The following is a 16,798-nucleotide window of genomic DNA, read 5'->3' as shown; positions in this document are numbered from 1 at the left end:
AATGACCCTATAGAAGGTTGAGAAAAGATACTGTGGAGAATGAGCTAGAAAAGGAAAAAGACTTGAAAGGTAAGTTGAGTAGGATCAAGAGGCCAAATACAGTGTTTTGGAAAAGTAGTTCATAGCGTGCCAAGTCAACATTTTTGTTTGGGTTTTAGAAGCCATGCTCCATAGTCTAGAAAGGAAATGAGAAGACAGTGGATGATTCAGGAATGGGGGCTCAGAGGCAGAGGTGTCGGAGGCTCAGATGTCAATCATCCTGGAAGCGCTCACTGCAGGGCTGTACACGGAGTGCAGAGGGCAGCAGACACAGGCTAGACGCACCCATCTTAGGAGCACGCCAATATCCTACAGAGCTGGATCTGGGGAATGTTTCACGGCTGGCAGAAAACAAGCACTTGTTATGTAATTTTCAGCTAAATATTATACAATTATTAAAGCATCAGGGAGGAAATGGCACCGACTGCTGCCTGAGGACAGCGGATGCTTCTGGTACATGTTTTTCCAATGCTAAAGGTAGTCTGTTTGACACATGCAGTAGGTACTACCTCAGATCAAAAGTGCAAGGACACAGATATACTAATTGCCAATAATGCCAGTCCTCTTCTAAAACCTCATTTCCAACTTATACTGAGAAATTTAAAATAGTTTACCCACTGTCAACCTCTAAACCTGGTATCTAAGATTGTCAAAATAGGGATTTGAATAAAAATGTAAGTTGAATTTTAAATAATGAATATTTTCACTAAAACATCAACTAAGCCAGAGATACTTTTTAAACCATATCTAAAGAACTTGTTTAAATCAAATCTAAGCATCTTCCACCAAACAAAATGAAAGTATTCAAAATTTCTTCTACCCTATTTTAAGGGTACTATAAGGATACCTAGCATGGATGGACTAGGATATTCATTCACCAATGATTATGTTTACCAAGGATTTTGGGAGTCCCAGAAGAAAAATTCTTATGTGTAATGTAACTATTGTACAACACTGAAAAATATGCACAAATACAGAGAAGGGAGAGGGTGAGATTTTGGAGGAATATTGAGAGGGTTCCTGGGATGCTGGTAGTGTCCTATATCTTAAACTGAGTGATAGATACATGGGCATGGGCATTCTTGATAACTTATTGAGCTATACACTAAAAATATGTGTATTTTCTAGTATAAGTGTTATACTTTAATTTAAAAACTTCTTTAAAAAGGACTGAAACAAAATATTAATATGTTATAACTGATTCTTTACAGAGTGGTAGAAATCTTGTTTCTTTCTTTTATATGTAACTTCCCAATTTCATCATGGGGAAAGAGATACATTTTATTAAACATACATGTTCTTGGAATGAATAATTTATACTTTAAAAGAAAAATAATTATCTTACAAAAGAAATGTGAACAGATATCTAAACCAGTACCCAGTTTATAAATACTAGACTAATATCAATGCATTAAAAAAAGCAGAGTTGATACTAACAGATCATGAAGTCAAGAATTCTAAAACTACATTCATACAAGAAATCCCAATTATATAAATGGGTGTGTGGAAGATCAAAAATCATAAAGCTAAAAATATAGAAAAAGAGTATCCAATTTAGAAATAATAAGGACGAGAAAAGGGAAAATGCCAAGACTGTACAAATCATGATCAGAAAGGGGGAAAAATCAAAGAAAACTTTTTTGAAGTGAAAGGTAACTTCAGCCTGGTTAACAAGTGAGGGCACAAAGAATTTCTCAGCAATTATCCTTAAAGAATGACCCAACACTTATTTGTCAAGTTTTAAACTTTCAAAGACAAGATCTTACATTCTGTCAAGAAGAAAGGTGTAATATTCTTGGGTCTCATCTTTCAGATCTCTAAGAAGGGAGAAGCTAAAAAGAATTATAAATATAAAAACTCAGATAAATCTTCTTTTGAGACAGACAATATATTAAAACACAGAGACGCTAAGGTAACATCAGCAAAGTCCTACAGCTATTAAGATTACCCTAAGAGACAATACATTTTTGAAAGATACTTATTTTCTAAGAGGTGAGAGAAATATACTTTAATATATATATATATGTGTGTGTATATATTGAGGTATATATATATATATATATATATATGTATGTATATACACAGAGAGAGAGAGAGAGAGAGACAGAGAGAGAGAGACAGAGAGAGAGAGAGAGACAGAGAGAGAGAGAGACAGAGAGAGAGAGAGAAGAAGAAGAAGAAGAAGAAGAAGGAGGAGGAGGAGGAGGAGGAGGAGGAGGAGGAGGAGAAGAAGAAGGAGGAGAGAGAGATAGAAACTTCAATGATGAGAGAAAAATCATTGATCGGCTATCTCCTGCACGCCCCCAACTGGGGATCAAGCAACCTGGGCTTGTGCCCTGACCAGGAATCAACCGTGACCTCTTCGTTCATAGGTGTACTCTCAACCACTGAGCCATGCCAGCCGGTGAAAAAGATACTTTTTAAGGAAATAAACTATGAAGTAATGGTGAAATAAATTAACATGCAATCAGCAAACTTGACCACATACTCTGAGAATAAAGGGTAAATATGTCAAAAATAAATTAAGCTACCAACTATACCAGCAAAAAATTAATGTGGTATATTTTCAATGGCTGCAAATTTTTGTGACTACTCCCTTCGGGACGTGGAGTCTCTTTCTCACTCCTTGAATCTGATTAGCCTTATGGATTGCTTTGCAACAGAGGGGTGGTTGTGTGATTTCGAAGCCTAGCCCTGAGGATACCTTGTGGCTTTTACTCTCCCCTTCTTGGAAATCTATTGGAAATCCACAACAGCCAAGGGAAGAGGCTCGTCTGGAGGCACAGGGCAGAGAAGACCCCAGCACTGTGCCCCACACATGTGAACGAGGCCATCGAAGACCACCCAGCTGGAGTGAAGCCACCAGACGATGGAGCCAAAAGAGAACTGCGTGGCTTAGCCCATCTCAAATTACTGATTCACAGAGCTATGGGGAAAGGGAATTGTTGTTTCAGCTATTAACTTGTGGGGAGTTTATTATATAGCAAGAGATAATAAACTGAAACGATATAAGTGAGAGAACAATAGGGAGCTGCACCAAGAACTTGACTGTTATCTACAAAGAACATTAATGTTTTCTGGTAAAAGCAAAAGTTATTAATATAAACAATGCAAATGTTTGTGTTGAAATGTGTCAGTTAGGCATGTGAAAAAAATATTGGTTGAAATCGTAGTTAGAAAGGGAAGAAAATTTAAGGTCCAAAACAGAATATAAATACAATGGAGGGGGAAGGGGGCATTGAAACAAACATAACATTTAGTCAATAATCTCAACACTCCATTTTTAAAAACATGACAAGTCAACAAATATATTTCCTTAAATTCTAATGTTGAATAGTCTACCATAAATACGGAAAAAATGCTTTTTCATTTTCAAATACTATCCATGCTCCCTGCCATTGCTACATCTGTAACATACTGTTACCTTTGCCTGTTATGATCTTTCTTACTTTTGTCTCTTCATACTACAGTTAATGCCCACTCATCAGATCTCAGGTGACCCTCACTTCCTTACAAATTTCTTAAATAGGTCAAATGTCTATCCTGATTATGGACTCTTGAGGAACAATGTACTTCTCCTTCATAGGGTCCTTACAACTGTCATTTGCATTCCTTTCTTGAGATTATCTGATATAACAGTGGATTAAATGCTCTATAAAGGCAGGGCCCACATTTACTTTCATTCTCTACTGAATCCCCAGTGCATGGCCCAAGGATTGGCATATGAAAATGTCTGTGGGAAGAAGACATAAATGAGAGGGATTGGTCTTATTTCTTAGATCCCTTCTATTCCCAAAATTCTGTCCCACTATGAATTAACTCAGTGGAGACTTCTGGCACAGTTTAATTGTACATTATGCCAGTGAACCTGATGGTTAGGTAGAGCTTGAAGACCCTGCTTCCCCACTCTTATTTCTCTCAATAGCAACTATTTCCTTAGTACAATTGAAATTTGTTAAACAGCAAGAGGTGGGTGACAGACACCAGATTTACACAAAATACATGACCTTGTAATACATTCTCTTATCTAAGAATACATAAAGTCTAATTAATAAGTCCTCTGGAAAAAAAAGTTGCTTTTAATAAGGTGGTCTATGCGGAGGTTTTAGAAAGCATTTGGCACCTATCAGACAGGGTGAGGAACTGCCAGGATCAAGGAAGTCGAGAAGGCATATGTGTTGCCTCGGGCCACAGTCTGGGACTCATGGAACATAGGTTAACAGAAATATATGAGAGGAAAGTATTTATTTAGGGTCCTTTGTTTGGTATGGTCATGTTTCAATATGTACAGCTTTTTTCTTAACTAGGAGAGCAAACAGGTATGAATATTTTATTTAAAATCATCTATAATAGATTTATGTCTCAGAGAAAATCCAGTTCATTGGAAGCACATTGTATTTACATTAAAGGTAATGCCATTTGACCCAGCACTTTCAGTCTCTTCTCCTCTTAGTTGCTATGAAGTCATTTTACAATAATTATTTTAATGTTAATGAGACTATTCTAATATCTAACGAGAATATTTTAAGCTCAGAATTATGTCTTAAATTCCTAAAATAAAATAAAAAACACCTGTATTCATTTAAATTTAAAAACACAGCAATGAGAAATGGGATTTGTTCTTGTCTAATTTCTAAAATTTGTCATAAAAACATAATTTCTTAGTCATACTCTAGAATTTCCACATATTATATTATTTCATTGATACGTTAGTGTTTCCACGCAGTCTGTTTTAAAGTGCATTATCATTCAACATATTCTAGTGTTTCTGATCTGGGTTTCCAAAACTGAAATAGCTTTTTAAAAAGTCCTAAATATTTAAACTCTCACATCCTCAAGAAAATAAAATGTGGGAATTTTAAAGTTTATTGATTAAAAGAGTAGCTATTCTCCTTTACTATGTCCCCCATCGGAAGCCTCTCTTTTAACACGGTTTCTGGTGGCAGTCCCAAGAGGGAAGTGCCTTGTCCACCATCTCATATGCTTATGGGACAGCTGAAATGAGGACCACACACTCTCCACTCCCACCAACCTCTGGGGACGTCAATCCTTCCCCATTCCTTCTTTTCTTTCTTCTGGGACCCTTCAGCATATAAGGCACAGTACTTGTGGGGACGGTTCCTTTTCCTCTCAGAAAAGTCAGTCTTTAAGAGGAGAGAGGCATGTCAAGTTTCTGGACACCTCTCTTTTCCTAGTGTTTCAAATGCTCCAGCTTTACAGCAAAAGATATCAGGATGATTAAATAAATGTTCTTTGTTCTTGCCTAAAGGCAGTAATTTTGTTCAGAAAAGCCACACATAGAGCTATTTGTGAACTGTATAGGAAGAAAACCCCCCAGGAGATCGCAGCCATTACCTGAGTAGGGCTCTGAAGACTTAAATCTAAACCACAGGTAAACTCTGTATGATGGTCCACTATTTCAAGAAGAGGGTCAGGCTTTGAAAAGTTCCAGAATCTGTGAATATAAACAAAAAAAAGTAATTCAAGTACAAAAAATTTACCTAAGAAAAACAGATATTTAACATAGCAAAGATTCTATCAGAATAGGCTCAACCAATTAATAAATGCAGAGCTCCATTGCTGACCCACATTAAAAAAATCAAATAAAGGGGAAAAAATACACTCCATTCTATTATATAACAAATGAAATTAGTAATCAATCTACCTTGTAAACAATGATTATATTCCCATTAGTATACCTTGTAGGATTAAACTTCTCAAGTTTTAGTTAATTTTTTTTATATTGCACATGGACATTTCAGATGAGAGATTTCAGATGAAAGATATCAGGCTTTCTTTCTTTCTTTCTTTCTTTTTTTTTTTTTTTTTTTAGCAATTTCTAAAAGCATTCACTGCTGTAAAATAAGAATATTGGAATACATGCACTCTAACATTTTGTGATTTTAAATACTATTACATTTTTGACATGAAAAGATCTTAGGTTTAATTTACATTTCAATAGCAATTCAGATTCTTAAAAAGGAATCTGTTCTCTTATAAAAATATCTCTGTAATTCTGAAACTATCTTTTTCTTTTTTCTGAAGCACATCCCTTCTTATAGATTCCAATTGTCGAGTCAAGAAAAACGGAAATGTGTTTTCCTGGGCCAATCAATATGAAGTATTCCATTTATGCTCTATAGACGGGGAGCGGTAATATTTACCATGATATGTCTGATTTCTATTGTTCAGAGAAGAGTTTGGCCCTCCTTTCAATACACAAAATAGCACTTTATTTATAAAGCTTTATTTGCTCACCCTCTTTCTTATTCTAAACACACCATAAAAAAATGGCACATTCAGAATCATAAAGTCATACTCCAGGTCAGCCTCTCTAACATGCACAACATAGAATACATTGAAGGCTTAGCAGATCTCTTTGTAAGAGAGTAAATACACAAAACCAGCAGTCAGTTTGTTTAACCTGGCGATATTATTTTCCTAATAAATACAGAGCTGGTCTTATTAAGTCTGAAAAGGATTGTTGCTATGGATAATCTACTGTGTGATACCAGAGAAACAATGAATAAATAGCTCATTTATCAGATTACTGAACTATGAAAAATATTTAAGGAGAGTGACTTTACTTTTGGAAATCTGCCCATTCAAACAAATGAGGGAGCAAGCTACGCTGCAGTCCGTCTCAGAAATCATAATAATGGTCTCTACTGTCTTTGCATATTTGTTCCTTTGGGCCTAGAGACAATGAATTTTACTGCAATCTAATTTTCTAGATCTTGATAATGTTTATATAAGCAAAAGTAAATATGTAATTGTATAATTTCATTTATAAAATATGGTTATATATATATATAAATAAAAATAAAATATGGTTATATGCTGATTTGCAATATCTGAAACAATAATCAAATGATTTTGTATATACCCACTATAATCCAAAAACTATTCAAAAGTTTTAAAAATATGTATTTAATATGGAAAAAACTATTAAAGGAAAAGTAAGGAGGGCAGAGTAAATTCAAATCTATAATATTTATAAACAAAATTATATTCCATAAAGTTGTGCCTTGCTTGGCAGGGGAGGACCTCTCAAGATGCTAAGCTTTCCAGTAGCCAAAGGAAAAAGGGAGACACAAGAGATCCCTCAATTCATAATGTCCACAACCAAATTGCTCTTGGAACTCAGAAGGAAATTCACCCTTGGGAGCCCACAGAACAGAAATGCAATGCTTATGTAATGAACTCCCCGGACATTTCTTAGGGAAACACAGAAATGCCGTTTCATGGGCTGCTACTCATGAGTCACCCCAAAGAGCAGTTTGGTAGAATCATTCTATAGGGACGTCAATTAAATCCAGGTAATCAACGCTCTGACTTCACTTGGGATTTAGATTTTATTTCAGTAAAATTGGTAGGATAAATGCTCTTTAGACAAATCATAAAAACTGGTTTCCTTCTGAGCTATTTAAGGACTAGAGGCCCAGTGCACGCAATTTGTGAACGGGAAGGGGGAGGCCCTCAGACTGGCCTGCGCTCTCTCACAATCTGGGACCCCCTCAAGGTATGCCCGACTGCCGGTGTAGGCCCTAAACCGGCATTAGGCATTAGGCCCTACACCGCAGTTAGACATTCCTCTTGTAATCTGGGACTGCTGGCTCCTAACTGCTGGGCTGCCTGCCTGCCTGATCGCCCCTAATCACTCTGCCTGCCTGCCTCATCACCCTAACTATTCAACTGCCAGCATCATCGCCCCTAACTGCTCACCTGCCTGCCTGCCTGATCGACCCTAACCACTTTACCTGCCTGCCTGACCACCCCTAACTACTCTCCTGCCTGCCTGATCACCCCTAACCATTTTATCTGCCTGTCTCATCACCCCCAACCACTCACCTGCCTGCCTAAACTCTAAGGATACTATTTGGTGAAGGGAAAGTTAATTTAGTGAATGACATATAAGCACATTTTTTATTACACCATTTCACAGCTCTGAAATGTAATACACAAAGTAAATATATGTGGTGCAAACATTATGAGAGGTTCATTTCCAGCAGAATGGCTGACTAGGAACCTAGACCAATATTCTTCCTGAAAACAATTAAACTTGCTAGATAAACTGTGAAAACAACTACCACAAAACTTCATAAAAGCATCAGTGAGGAACATTCAAGTAAAAACTAGAGTGGTGTCTGAAACCCAGCGCAGTAAATGGAACAGTGAAAACAGCTTTTGCCCTGAGAGAATTAGCTAAATTGGGAGAATCTAAGCTTCTATATTTTTAACCTCAAGGAGATCAGGAGCCAGTAAAATAAGAAAAATTCAGTATTTATATTTACTTATAATTTTAATATATTTTTCAGTAAACTGAAATATCTATGGTAAAAGTATCAAGTCAAATACAGTAGAGCGCACAAATAGCTGAGAAAATCAAAAGTTAATGTCTATAAAACTTTATTTTTAAATCATAAAACAAATAATGACAAAAGAAATAAAATAACTATTTATTTTACATTTATTCATTTCTACACTTTAAATAGCAACATTGTCAACAGTTTGATGTGTATAGTTCAAGGTTTTTCTATGTATCATCATTTAATTCCACCAGGAAGGGATGAGTTGGAAGGAGAAAGAGGCAGGAAGAAAGTGAGCATTTCACCAGGTAGGTTTCCTCACGTTTGCAAATAGGGAATTGGCAAGGTCTCTCTTCACAATCTTTTTCTGGACTCAAGGTCCTATGCATAAGTTCTATATATCTGAGGGCCTTCGTGTGCCTATAATACAAGTAAAATGAGCTCCTTTTTATTGGGAGAAGTCAGGCTCCATATATCATTAAGCAGTCAAATAAGGCACATCATTTTTAAATGATGGGTTTTTTTGTACAGCATATATACTACTTGGTGCCTTTTTGTCTCTTTGCTGATGAAATCACTGGCTATTTGAGCTCTATCATGGGAAGTAAATACACTGGAGAGGCTTACAATGATTAAAAATATTACAGAACTGTAGGAACATTTTTCATTTAAATTGGAAAGTTAGAGAGAAAAATTCATCATAATACAATGTCTTGGTTAAATCCCTTTTTGCCTTCTGACTCACAATTCTTTAGCAAAGCAAGTATGTAGCACTGTGTTTAAAAAAAAAAAAGCATCAAAAATGAAGCTAAAATCACCTTTTTACTTGACTCAAATGTAATTTGAAATCTCTATACAAACACTTTTAAAATTTAGCCAGAACATGAATTCAGTATAAGGTTTAAAATATTTTTCAGTTTCCTTTCCTGTTCACAACCTACGTGTTAGTAAGTATCCATGAGTCTTTCCTAACTATAAGAGTTGGGGAAAAGTTTTGGCTATTTTGCAATGCCTTACCTGTGCCTTAACACTAGTTGTGTTTTTAAAATTTTTAAGCGAATTGCAATAATTATCTCTATCTGCAGTGCTTGGCTCTGTAGCATTCTCCAGTGGTGAGCAAAAAATATCACAACAGCTTGTTTTCTCATTTCATCACTCATTCATACAACAATTTATGGGTGCTAAAATGTGCCTGGTACTGTGCTAATAAGCACCAAAAGCAAAGAGACACATGGCCACAGCCCTCCTGGAAACTCCTAATTCCATGAGATAGATGAACATAACAACAAAACAAAAAAAAAACACAAATGTAACTGCAATTGACAGCTGCCCCACAAAACAAAACAGGATGATGTAAGAATGTTGTCCTGAAGAAGTGACACTGAGCTGAAGGTTGAGTTCACCAGGTGGAGGGCAAAGATGGCAGCTTGTCTCTTGTCAACAAGGAGCCTGATGGTTTGTGACTGAGAGGGCTCATTGGACTGGGGCAAGAGAAGAGGAGGGCATTACACAAGGCAAACAGGACCAGATCACAAAGGTCTTGTAGGCCACGTGAAGAACTGGGAATTTTTCTCTTAAGAGCAAACACACACACATATCAGTGAGAGTTTTAAGCAGAAGGTTTATAGACTCCGTTTTGCCTTCTTAAAAATTTTTTTTAAATAAACTACTTTTTTATTTTAGAACAAGAGGCCCAGTGCACCAAATTTGTGCACTGGAGGAGAGGGAAGGTCCCTTAGCCTAGCCTGCACCCTCTCGCAGTCTGGGACTGCTCACTCCTTAACACACACACACACACACACACACACACACACACACACACACCCCGCCTGCTCACTGCTCCTTACTGCTTGGCTTGCTACTCCTTAGCACTGCTGTGGAGGCGGAAGAGGCTCCCACCACTGCCGCTGTGCTCGCCAACTGTGAGCATGGCTTCTGGCTGAGTGACACTCTGCTGTGGGAGTTCACTGACCACCAGGGGGCAGCTCCTGCATTGAGTGTCTGCTCCCCGGTGGTCAGTGCGCATCATATTGACTGGGTGTTCCACCGTAACGGTTGCTTAGGCTTTTATTATATGCTGTAGATAGTTTCAAATTTGCAGAAGAACTATGAAGATATTGTAGTATAGAGAGTTCCCTTAGAATGACCACATGTAGTATAGTCAGTTTTGACTTTTAAAAGGTATCTCTGGCCACTGAGAGAAGAATGGATTTGAGGGCTCAAGAGTGGATATGTGGCTACCAGAGGTCTAAAAAGAGATGATAGCACATTGGATTTTAGGCGATACAGTGATGATAAGGAAAAATTGATGGGTGGATTAGAGATATATTTAAGCAGAAAAAAATTAATAGGACAAAAGAATCAAAATGATTAATGGAACAAAAGATATCAAGAAAGATGCATTTGTTTATTTACTATTTAAATTAATTATTCATCCATCTATTTTCCTCTAAAAGTCACCAAGTTCCTTACACTCAAGGACAGTATTCCATTCTTTGTATTTCTTGCATGTATAAAAGTATCTGACACATGGATAGTCCAAGAATGTTTCATGAATGAACAAAAAAATAAATAAACATATTAAGGACACAATAAACAAATAACAAAGACCAACCTCACAAATAAGATAACTTTTAAATCACCTATAGGCCTGGTTCCCAAATGATGGACCAAGGCTCAATATATCAGACATTCAGACGAAACTGGTTTGGCTCAGTGGTAGAGCGTCGGTCTATGGACTGAAAGGTCCCAGGTTCAATTCCAGTCAAGGGCATGGACATTGGTTGCGGGCACATCCCCAGTAGGGGGTGTGCAAGAGGCAGCTGGTCGATGTTTCTCTCTCATCGACGTTTCTAGCTCTCTATCCCTCTCCCTTCCTCTCTGTAAAAAATCAATAAGTATATTTTAAAAATATATATCAGACATTCAGAAAAGACACATTCCTCAGGTTTGCTGAGAATTTTTTTCCTAAAAAATTCTGATTGAGCAGATCAGTATGAAATCCAGAGACCTCTTCCCAAGAAATGCTGATAGGCTAGAAAACACCATGGAAAGCAGTACTTCTCACCCTTATATCAACATACATACAGATTAGATAAATTCCCATTAGAAACAATAGTGATTTCAGGAAGAAGGGGTGGGGAGAGAAAAAGGCAGTGGTTTTCAACCTTTATAGTATTTTAAAAAATACTGATGTGTGAATGCTCCCCAAGAAATTCTAATTGGCCTAGAGTACATCACAGGAATTGGAAGATGCAAACATTCTCTGGATGAAGGTAGTATGCAGCCAAGGTTGGGAAGCTTTGACCTGGGGAGGGGGCATTACCCATTTATTGAAAATCACTGATCTAAACAGCAGTTTTCAAACCTAAGTTTGCATCAGAATCACCCGAAGAGCTTGCTGAGCATGAATACAGACACCTGGAGTGTGGCTGTAGAACTTAGTTTGGAAACAAGTTCCCGGGTGATGCTCACGCTGCTGGTCCTAGGGCCAAACTCTCAGAACAACCGATCCAGACAGTTACTGGCTAGAATTATTACTTCATTGTGGCTCTAACCACTAATGAAGGCAAAACTTTGGGAAAGGACAAATACATTAGAAGTAAAAGACAGGCAAATAGTTTCACAGGAAAAGTAACACCATTATCCCATATAATTTAACTTAGCAGATTAGGATAAGAAGCTGCTGAACAAACAAGTATTAGTGTTAGCTCTAGTTTCCCAATAATGAAGAATAAAGATAATCCAAAACTAAGGTTCTCACATTACCCAATCCATCCTCAGCAAGAAAGACTTTGACAATGTGCATAGTCTTCCCTACTATCTTATACTAGAGGCCCGATGCACAAAAATTCATGCAAGAGTAGGCCTTCCTTCCCTCAGCTGGGCTGCTGGCACCAGCTTTCCTCCTGCACCCAGGACTCGCGCTTCCCTCCTCTGGCCGCCCACAGGCACCTGGGACCTGGGCTTGCTTCCCTCAGGCCGCCTGCAGGCACCCAGGACCTAGGATGGCTTCCCTCAGGATACCCATAGGCACCTGGGACCAGGCTGGTTTCCCTCCAGCCCCAGCTTTGTCAGGAAGGACATCCGGAATGACATCTGGTCTAATTAGCATATTATCCTTTTATTATTATAGATTGCTTTGAATAAGCATAAAAATTTTCAAGTAAGATACAAAGGGTATACGGTAGTCCACACTTATCAGCAGTTTAAGTAACCCATAGCCAATTGTGATCATATAATACTAAATGGAAAATTCCAAAAATAAACAATTCTTATGTTTTTAATTGTACATCTGAGTAGTGTGATATCTCATACTTTTTCCAGTCTGTCCCACTCAGGATGTGAATCATCCCTTTGTCCAGTGTATCCACACAGTTTATGCTCCCCATCCACTAGTCATTTAGTAGCCCTCTAGGTTATTAGATCCACTGCTGCTTATAGTCAAGTAACCTTCATTTTACTTAATAATGGCCCCAAAGTGCAAGAGTAGTGATGCTGGCAATTCAGATATGCCTAAAAGAAGTCATAAAGTGCTTTATTTAAGTAAAAAGATATCTATGCATAGGAAACAACATAAGTTATATACACTATATGGTTCAGTACTAGCCAAGGTTTCAGGCTCCCATGGTCTTGGAATGTATCCCCAGTTAGGGGGGGACTACTGCAATCATTCTCACTTCAGAGATGAGGATAATTGTTCAATGAAATTAAACAATCTATAGTGACATAGCAAATAAATGGCAGCCCCAAAGCACAGACTCTACTGGCATCATGTCCAGCACTTTTTCTATTGGAAGATGCTGCCATTCATTTTTTTTCTCTAGACTGGGCCATGACAGTGAACCTAGAATATAAACGGCAGGATCTGGGATTCTTTGGGAAGCTTTGATTAACAACCTGAAAGTTCAAATGGACCTGGACCAAGTAAGGCTTCCCCCTCACTCCTCAAACTACATAGAAAATTCCATAAGCCAAAGTCCATGCCAAAATCCCATTAGTGTGCCAACTTATATTCAAAACCAATGCCCTAAGGAAAATTATGAATAGAATAAACATGTACTCCTATGGCAAGGAGTTCAGAAATTATCCCTTCTCTGCTCTATTTTTTTTATATGCCCTTACTACATCCTCTCATCTACTTTGCTGTCTCCTCCTAACTCAGGTATCACTCAAGTGATTGGCTCTCTTTATAACCTCAGAGATTTCTATCCTTTAAAAGTGAATTCCCTCTGAGTATAACATGAAATCATGGGCTTATTACTTTATCATCTGTATTGCTTTCCGAGGGGATTAAAAATATAAATTGTAAGCAAGCAAATTTTATAAAGGCTAAACTTTCATTTATTAACTCAAAAATATTTATTGAATGTTAATGCTCATTTATTTGCATGATTGGATTGAAAAGGTGGTTGTGTTTTGGAACTGGTAATAACAAAGTTTAAAATAGAAAAACACTAATTTCCTGAATATATTATTAATTTTGAAGAATTACTGAACAATTTTCAAAGATGACTTTGAGAATACTCAATTGCAACTATCCAGAAACCATACCATATTTATAAACTTCCAAGGTTAAATATAATAAAATTCTAAACTTAAGCTTGTTCAGCAAAATGAATTATTCAGATTTCAATTAAAATTTTAATTAGATCAGTACTGTGAAGGGGCTGACTCCACTTCATCACAACAAACATTAAGTCCAGGAACCATGCACCACAAAGCCTAGAGTACCTTTGACAAATTAAAGAAAACCATTAGCTGATGGAAGGCTTGTTCTGGGGGAGTTTATGGCTGTGATCCACAAGGATGTAGGGTGGCTTTCTGAAGAATGTCACATCTCAACAAAAAGAAATAGGGGGGGGGGGGGGGGGAACTCCCATGGAGATTGTTTACTGCTTTCTGGCACAAAATAAAGAATCATGAAATTTTCTTCCAATAAAGTCTCAAACAAATATCTGACAATAAACAATATGGTAAGAATTTACTCATGCAATAGTATCATTATCTCAGGCATGAGATAATGGTCTATATACATCTGAACTGTAACTGGCACCAAAACGTGGCTACCTGGAGCAAAATACCATTTCACAAAGTTCAGAGGATAATGTGATCAGATGAGACTTAAATTCCACACCTAAATGTAGAAGAACGTTAAACTTACAGCAGCAACCTGCCTATGCTTTGGTCTTGATTAGCAATGTTACCATGAAACACTTAATGTTCTCATCTCTGCAGCTGAGCATTTATGAATAAAACCACTCGGGGTATCAGGTTGTGAAATGTCAGCACAGCGCACAAGGACCTCTTATTGCACAGCTCTCTCCGCATTAGAAGATGGATACAGTGGTGGGGAGAAGAAAACAGACATTGACTAAGGTTGGAGAGGGAAAATCAGACCCAAAGCAGAATAAAGAAGTCTGTTTACTTTCTGGTGATTGGACATGAAAGCTTGGGGAGAAAAAGGATCAGTCTAGAAGGACTGATGAAGCAGGAACTCAGGGTAAAGCAGCTCCAGCACCTTGCCTAGGCCCTGCTGCACCACTGCCCTGGGGTGAAGGGAACCCAGAGTCTAAGAACATTTTCCACTTTTTATTTAGGCTAGCTCGAGACAGTTTCTGCTCACACGGGAGTGTACACAGGTGTGCTCACACACGTCCTAAAATAATTAATGAAGAAAGACAGGGGACTCTGCTGAATTTATTTAAGATGAAAATAGATACATAATCATGATTTTATTCTCTGTATGGTTCATTTCATTAGGTCAAATCTTTAAAAATTCAATATCAGAATATTTGTTTAGTGTTGCCACACTCTAGGTTGGGAGTTTCAGGACAGGCCTTTGGTCTTGATTAGCAATGTTACCATGAAATACTTAATGTTTTAAATAAATAAATAGATAAATAAATAAATAAATAAATAAATAATTTACCCCTGAATTCTTAGGGGACAAAGTAAACTACTAACAACTGACAGGTAAAACCCAATTGATCTAAATAAATAGGTTCACTATGTGTGTAAATAACTAGGAGAGGGCAACACTGAGGTTCTACACAAGTGCCTTTTTCTTAAAAACTATACTTGCACAGATCTGCGTCCACTAATTCTACAGGCTTATAACAAAGAACAGCAGCTTCAAGCCGTGCCTCCCTGATCTTTCACCTCAGAGGCATTCACTTTAAATTCTTTTAGCTGTTTCTTCTGATTTTTTTACTCTGTATTTTGGAATAATATGCTCAGAGAATTCACTGATTATGTTCATTTTCAGATATTATCTTTTTACTTCCTACTATGGAAGATGAGGCAAAGCAATATCTACATTAGGAAATATATACGACAAAACCCACAGTTGCCTTATTGAAACTGCACAAGAGAATTTTTTTAAAAATTATAATGCAAATTAACTGACAAACTCCATAAATTTTCTGTTGGGACTAATCAGCACAATTCAAAGTTCAAAGCAGTGACTTACATGGCATTAACCTCAGGCTTAACATTCCTCATTCCTTTTAGATCTATTTCTTCATGTGCTTGCATTAGAGTGTGAATTAGACACAGATTTGGTTTGATTCTTAAAGAATACCGTTAGTACTAAATAATTCTGAAAACATTCTGTAATTATAAATCAAGGTACTTAAAATCAAGTATCTTACAAGAAGAAAAAAAAGTCTTACAAGTTTTTTCTAATTAATGCATGTTGTTTCATTTTATAGGAAATTATTTTCATTTTTTCACCTGGCATTTAACTTGCAAAATTACGCTTCACTTCATCAAAAGATCTTTCCAGTATTGCAATAATCAACACAAGAATTTTCTAATTTAAACAAGTCAAATGGAAAAACTCTTTTGGAACATATTTTAAAAAAATACCAATATAATAACATACAAATATCTTAAACATTAGTTATATGAAGTTCATAAAGATTTATCAGTAAATCCCATATTACAATTAGTTGTGAAAAAATAGTATCTATCTGTAACTTTAGTTAACAATCAGGATATCAATACAATCGTTCCAAATTTATTAAATACTAAAATATTGCAATCTAGTCAATACTGATTTAAACAAAAGAAAAGCAGTTTTCTCCGTGAAAAATACAATTTTCTTATCCCAACAGAACTTTACACTTTAATTCAGTTTAGTAATAACTACTTTAAATGAAAAGTGAAAACCATATTAAAATATAATCATTTGCAGGCTTTTAAAAAATAAATATTTTTATTGATTTCAGAGAGGAAGGGAGAGGAAGAGAAAGAAACACCAATGGTGAGAGAGAATCATTGATCAGCTGCTTCCTGTATGCCCTACACTGGGGACTGAGCCTACAACCCTGCCATGTGCTCTGACAGGAAAATGAACCTTCATCTTCTGGTTTATAGGTCAATGCTCAACCATTAAGCCATGCCGGCTGGGCCATTTGCAGCCTTTTAGTAAGTGACCAGAGTATCAA

General features: G+C 36.9%; 1 protein-coding gene across 2 annotated transcripts in view; it reads right to left on the bottom strand.

The window, feature by feature from the left end:
* Positions 1 to 16,798, bottom strand: part of PEX7 (peroxisomal biogenesis factor 7) — a 55,243-nt gene that overhangs the window by 8,543 nt on the left and 29,902 nt on the right. Inside the window, exon 9 of one of the 2 annotated variants that reach the window (XM_036414306.2) lies at positions 5,395 to 5,494. The exons of the other annotated variant lie outside the window; for it this stretch is intronic. Coding sequence (XP_036270199.1) covers positions 5,395 to 5,494 — 100 coding nt within the window. The remainder of the gene's footprint in view (positions 1 to 5,394; positions 5,495 to 16,798) is intronic. 2 annotated transcript variants of the gene reach the window in all.

This window comes from Pipistrellus kuhlii, unplaced genomic scaffold (assembly GCF_014108245.1).
Source record: "Pipistrellus kuhlii isolate mPipKuh1 unplaced genomic scaffold, mPipKuh1.p scaffold_m20_p_5, whole genome shotgun sequence".
Lineage (NCBI taxonomy): Eukaryota > Metazoa > Chordata > Mammalia > Chiroptera > Vespertilionidae > Pipistrellus > Pipistrellus kuhlii.
Note: the sequence above shows the minus strand (reverse complement) of the source record. Positions and strands in the feature narration are given on the sequence as shown.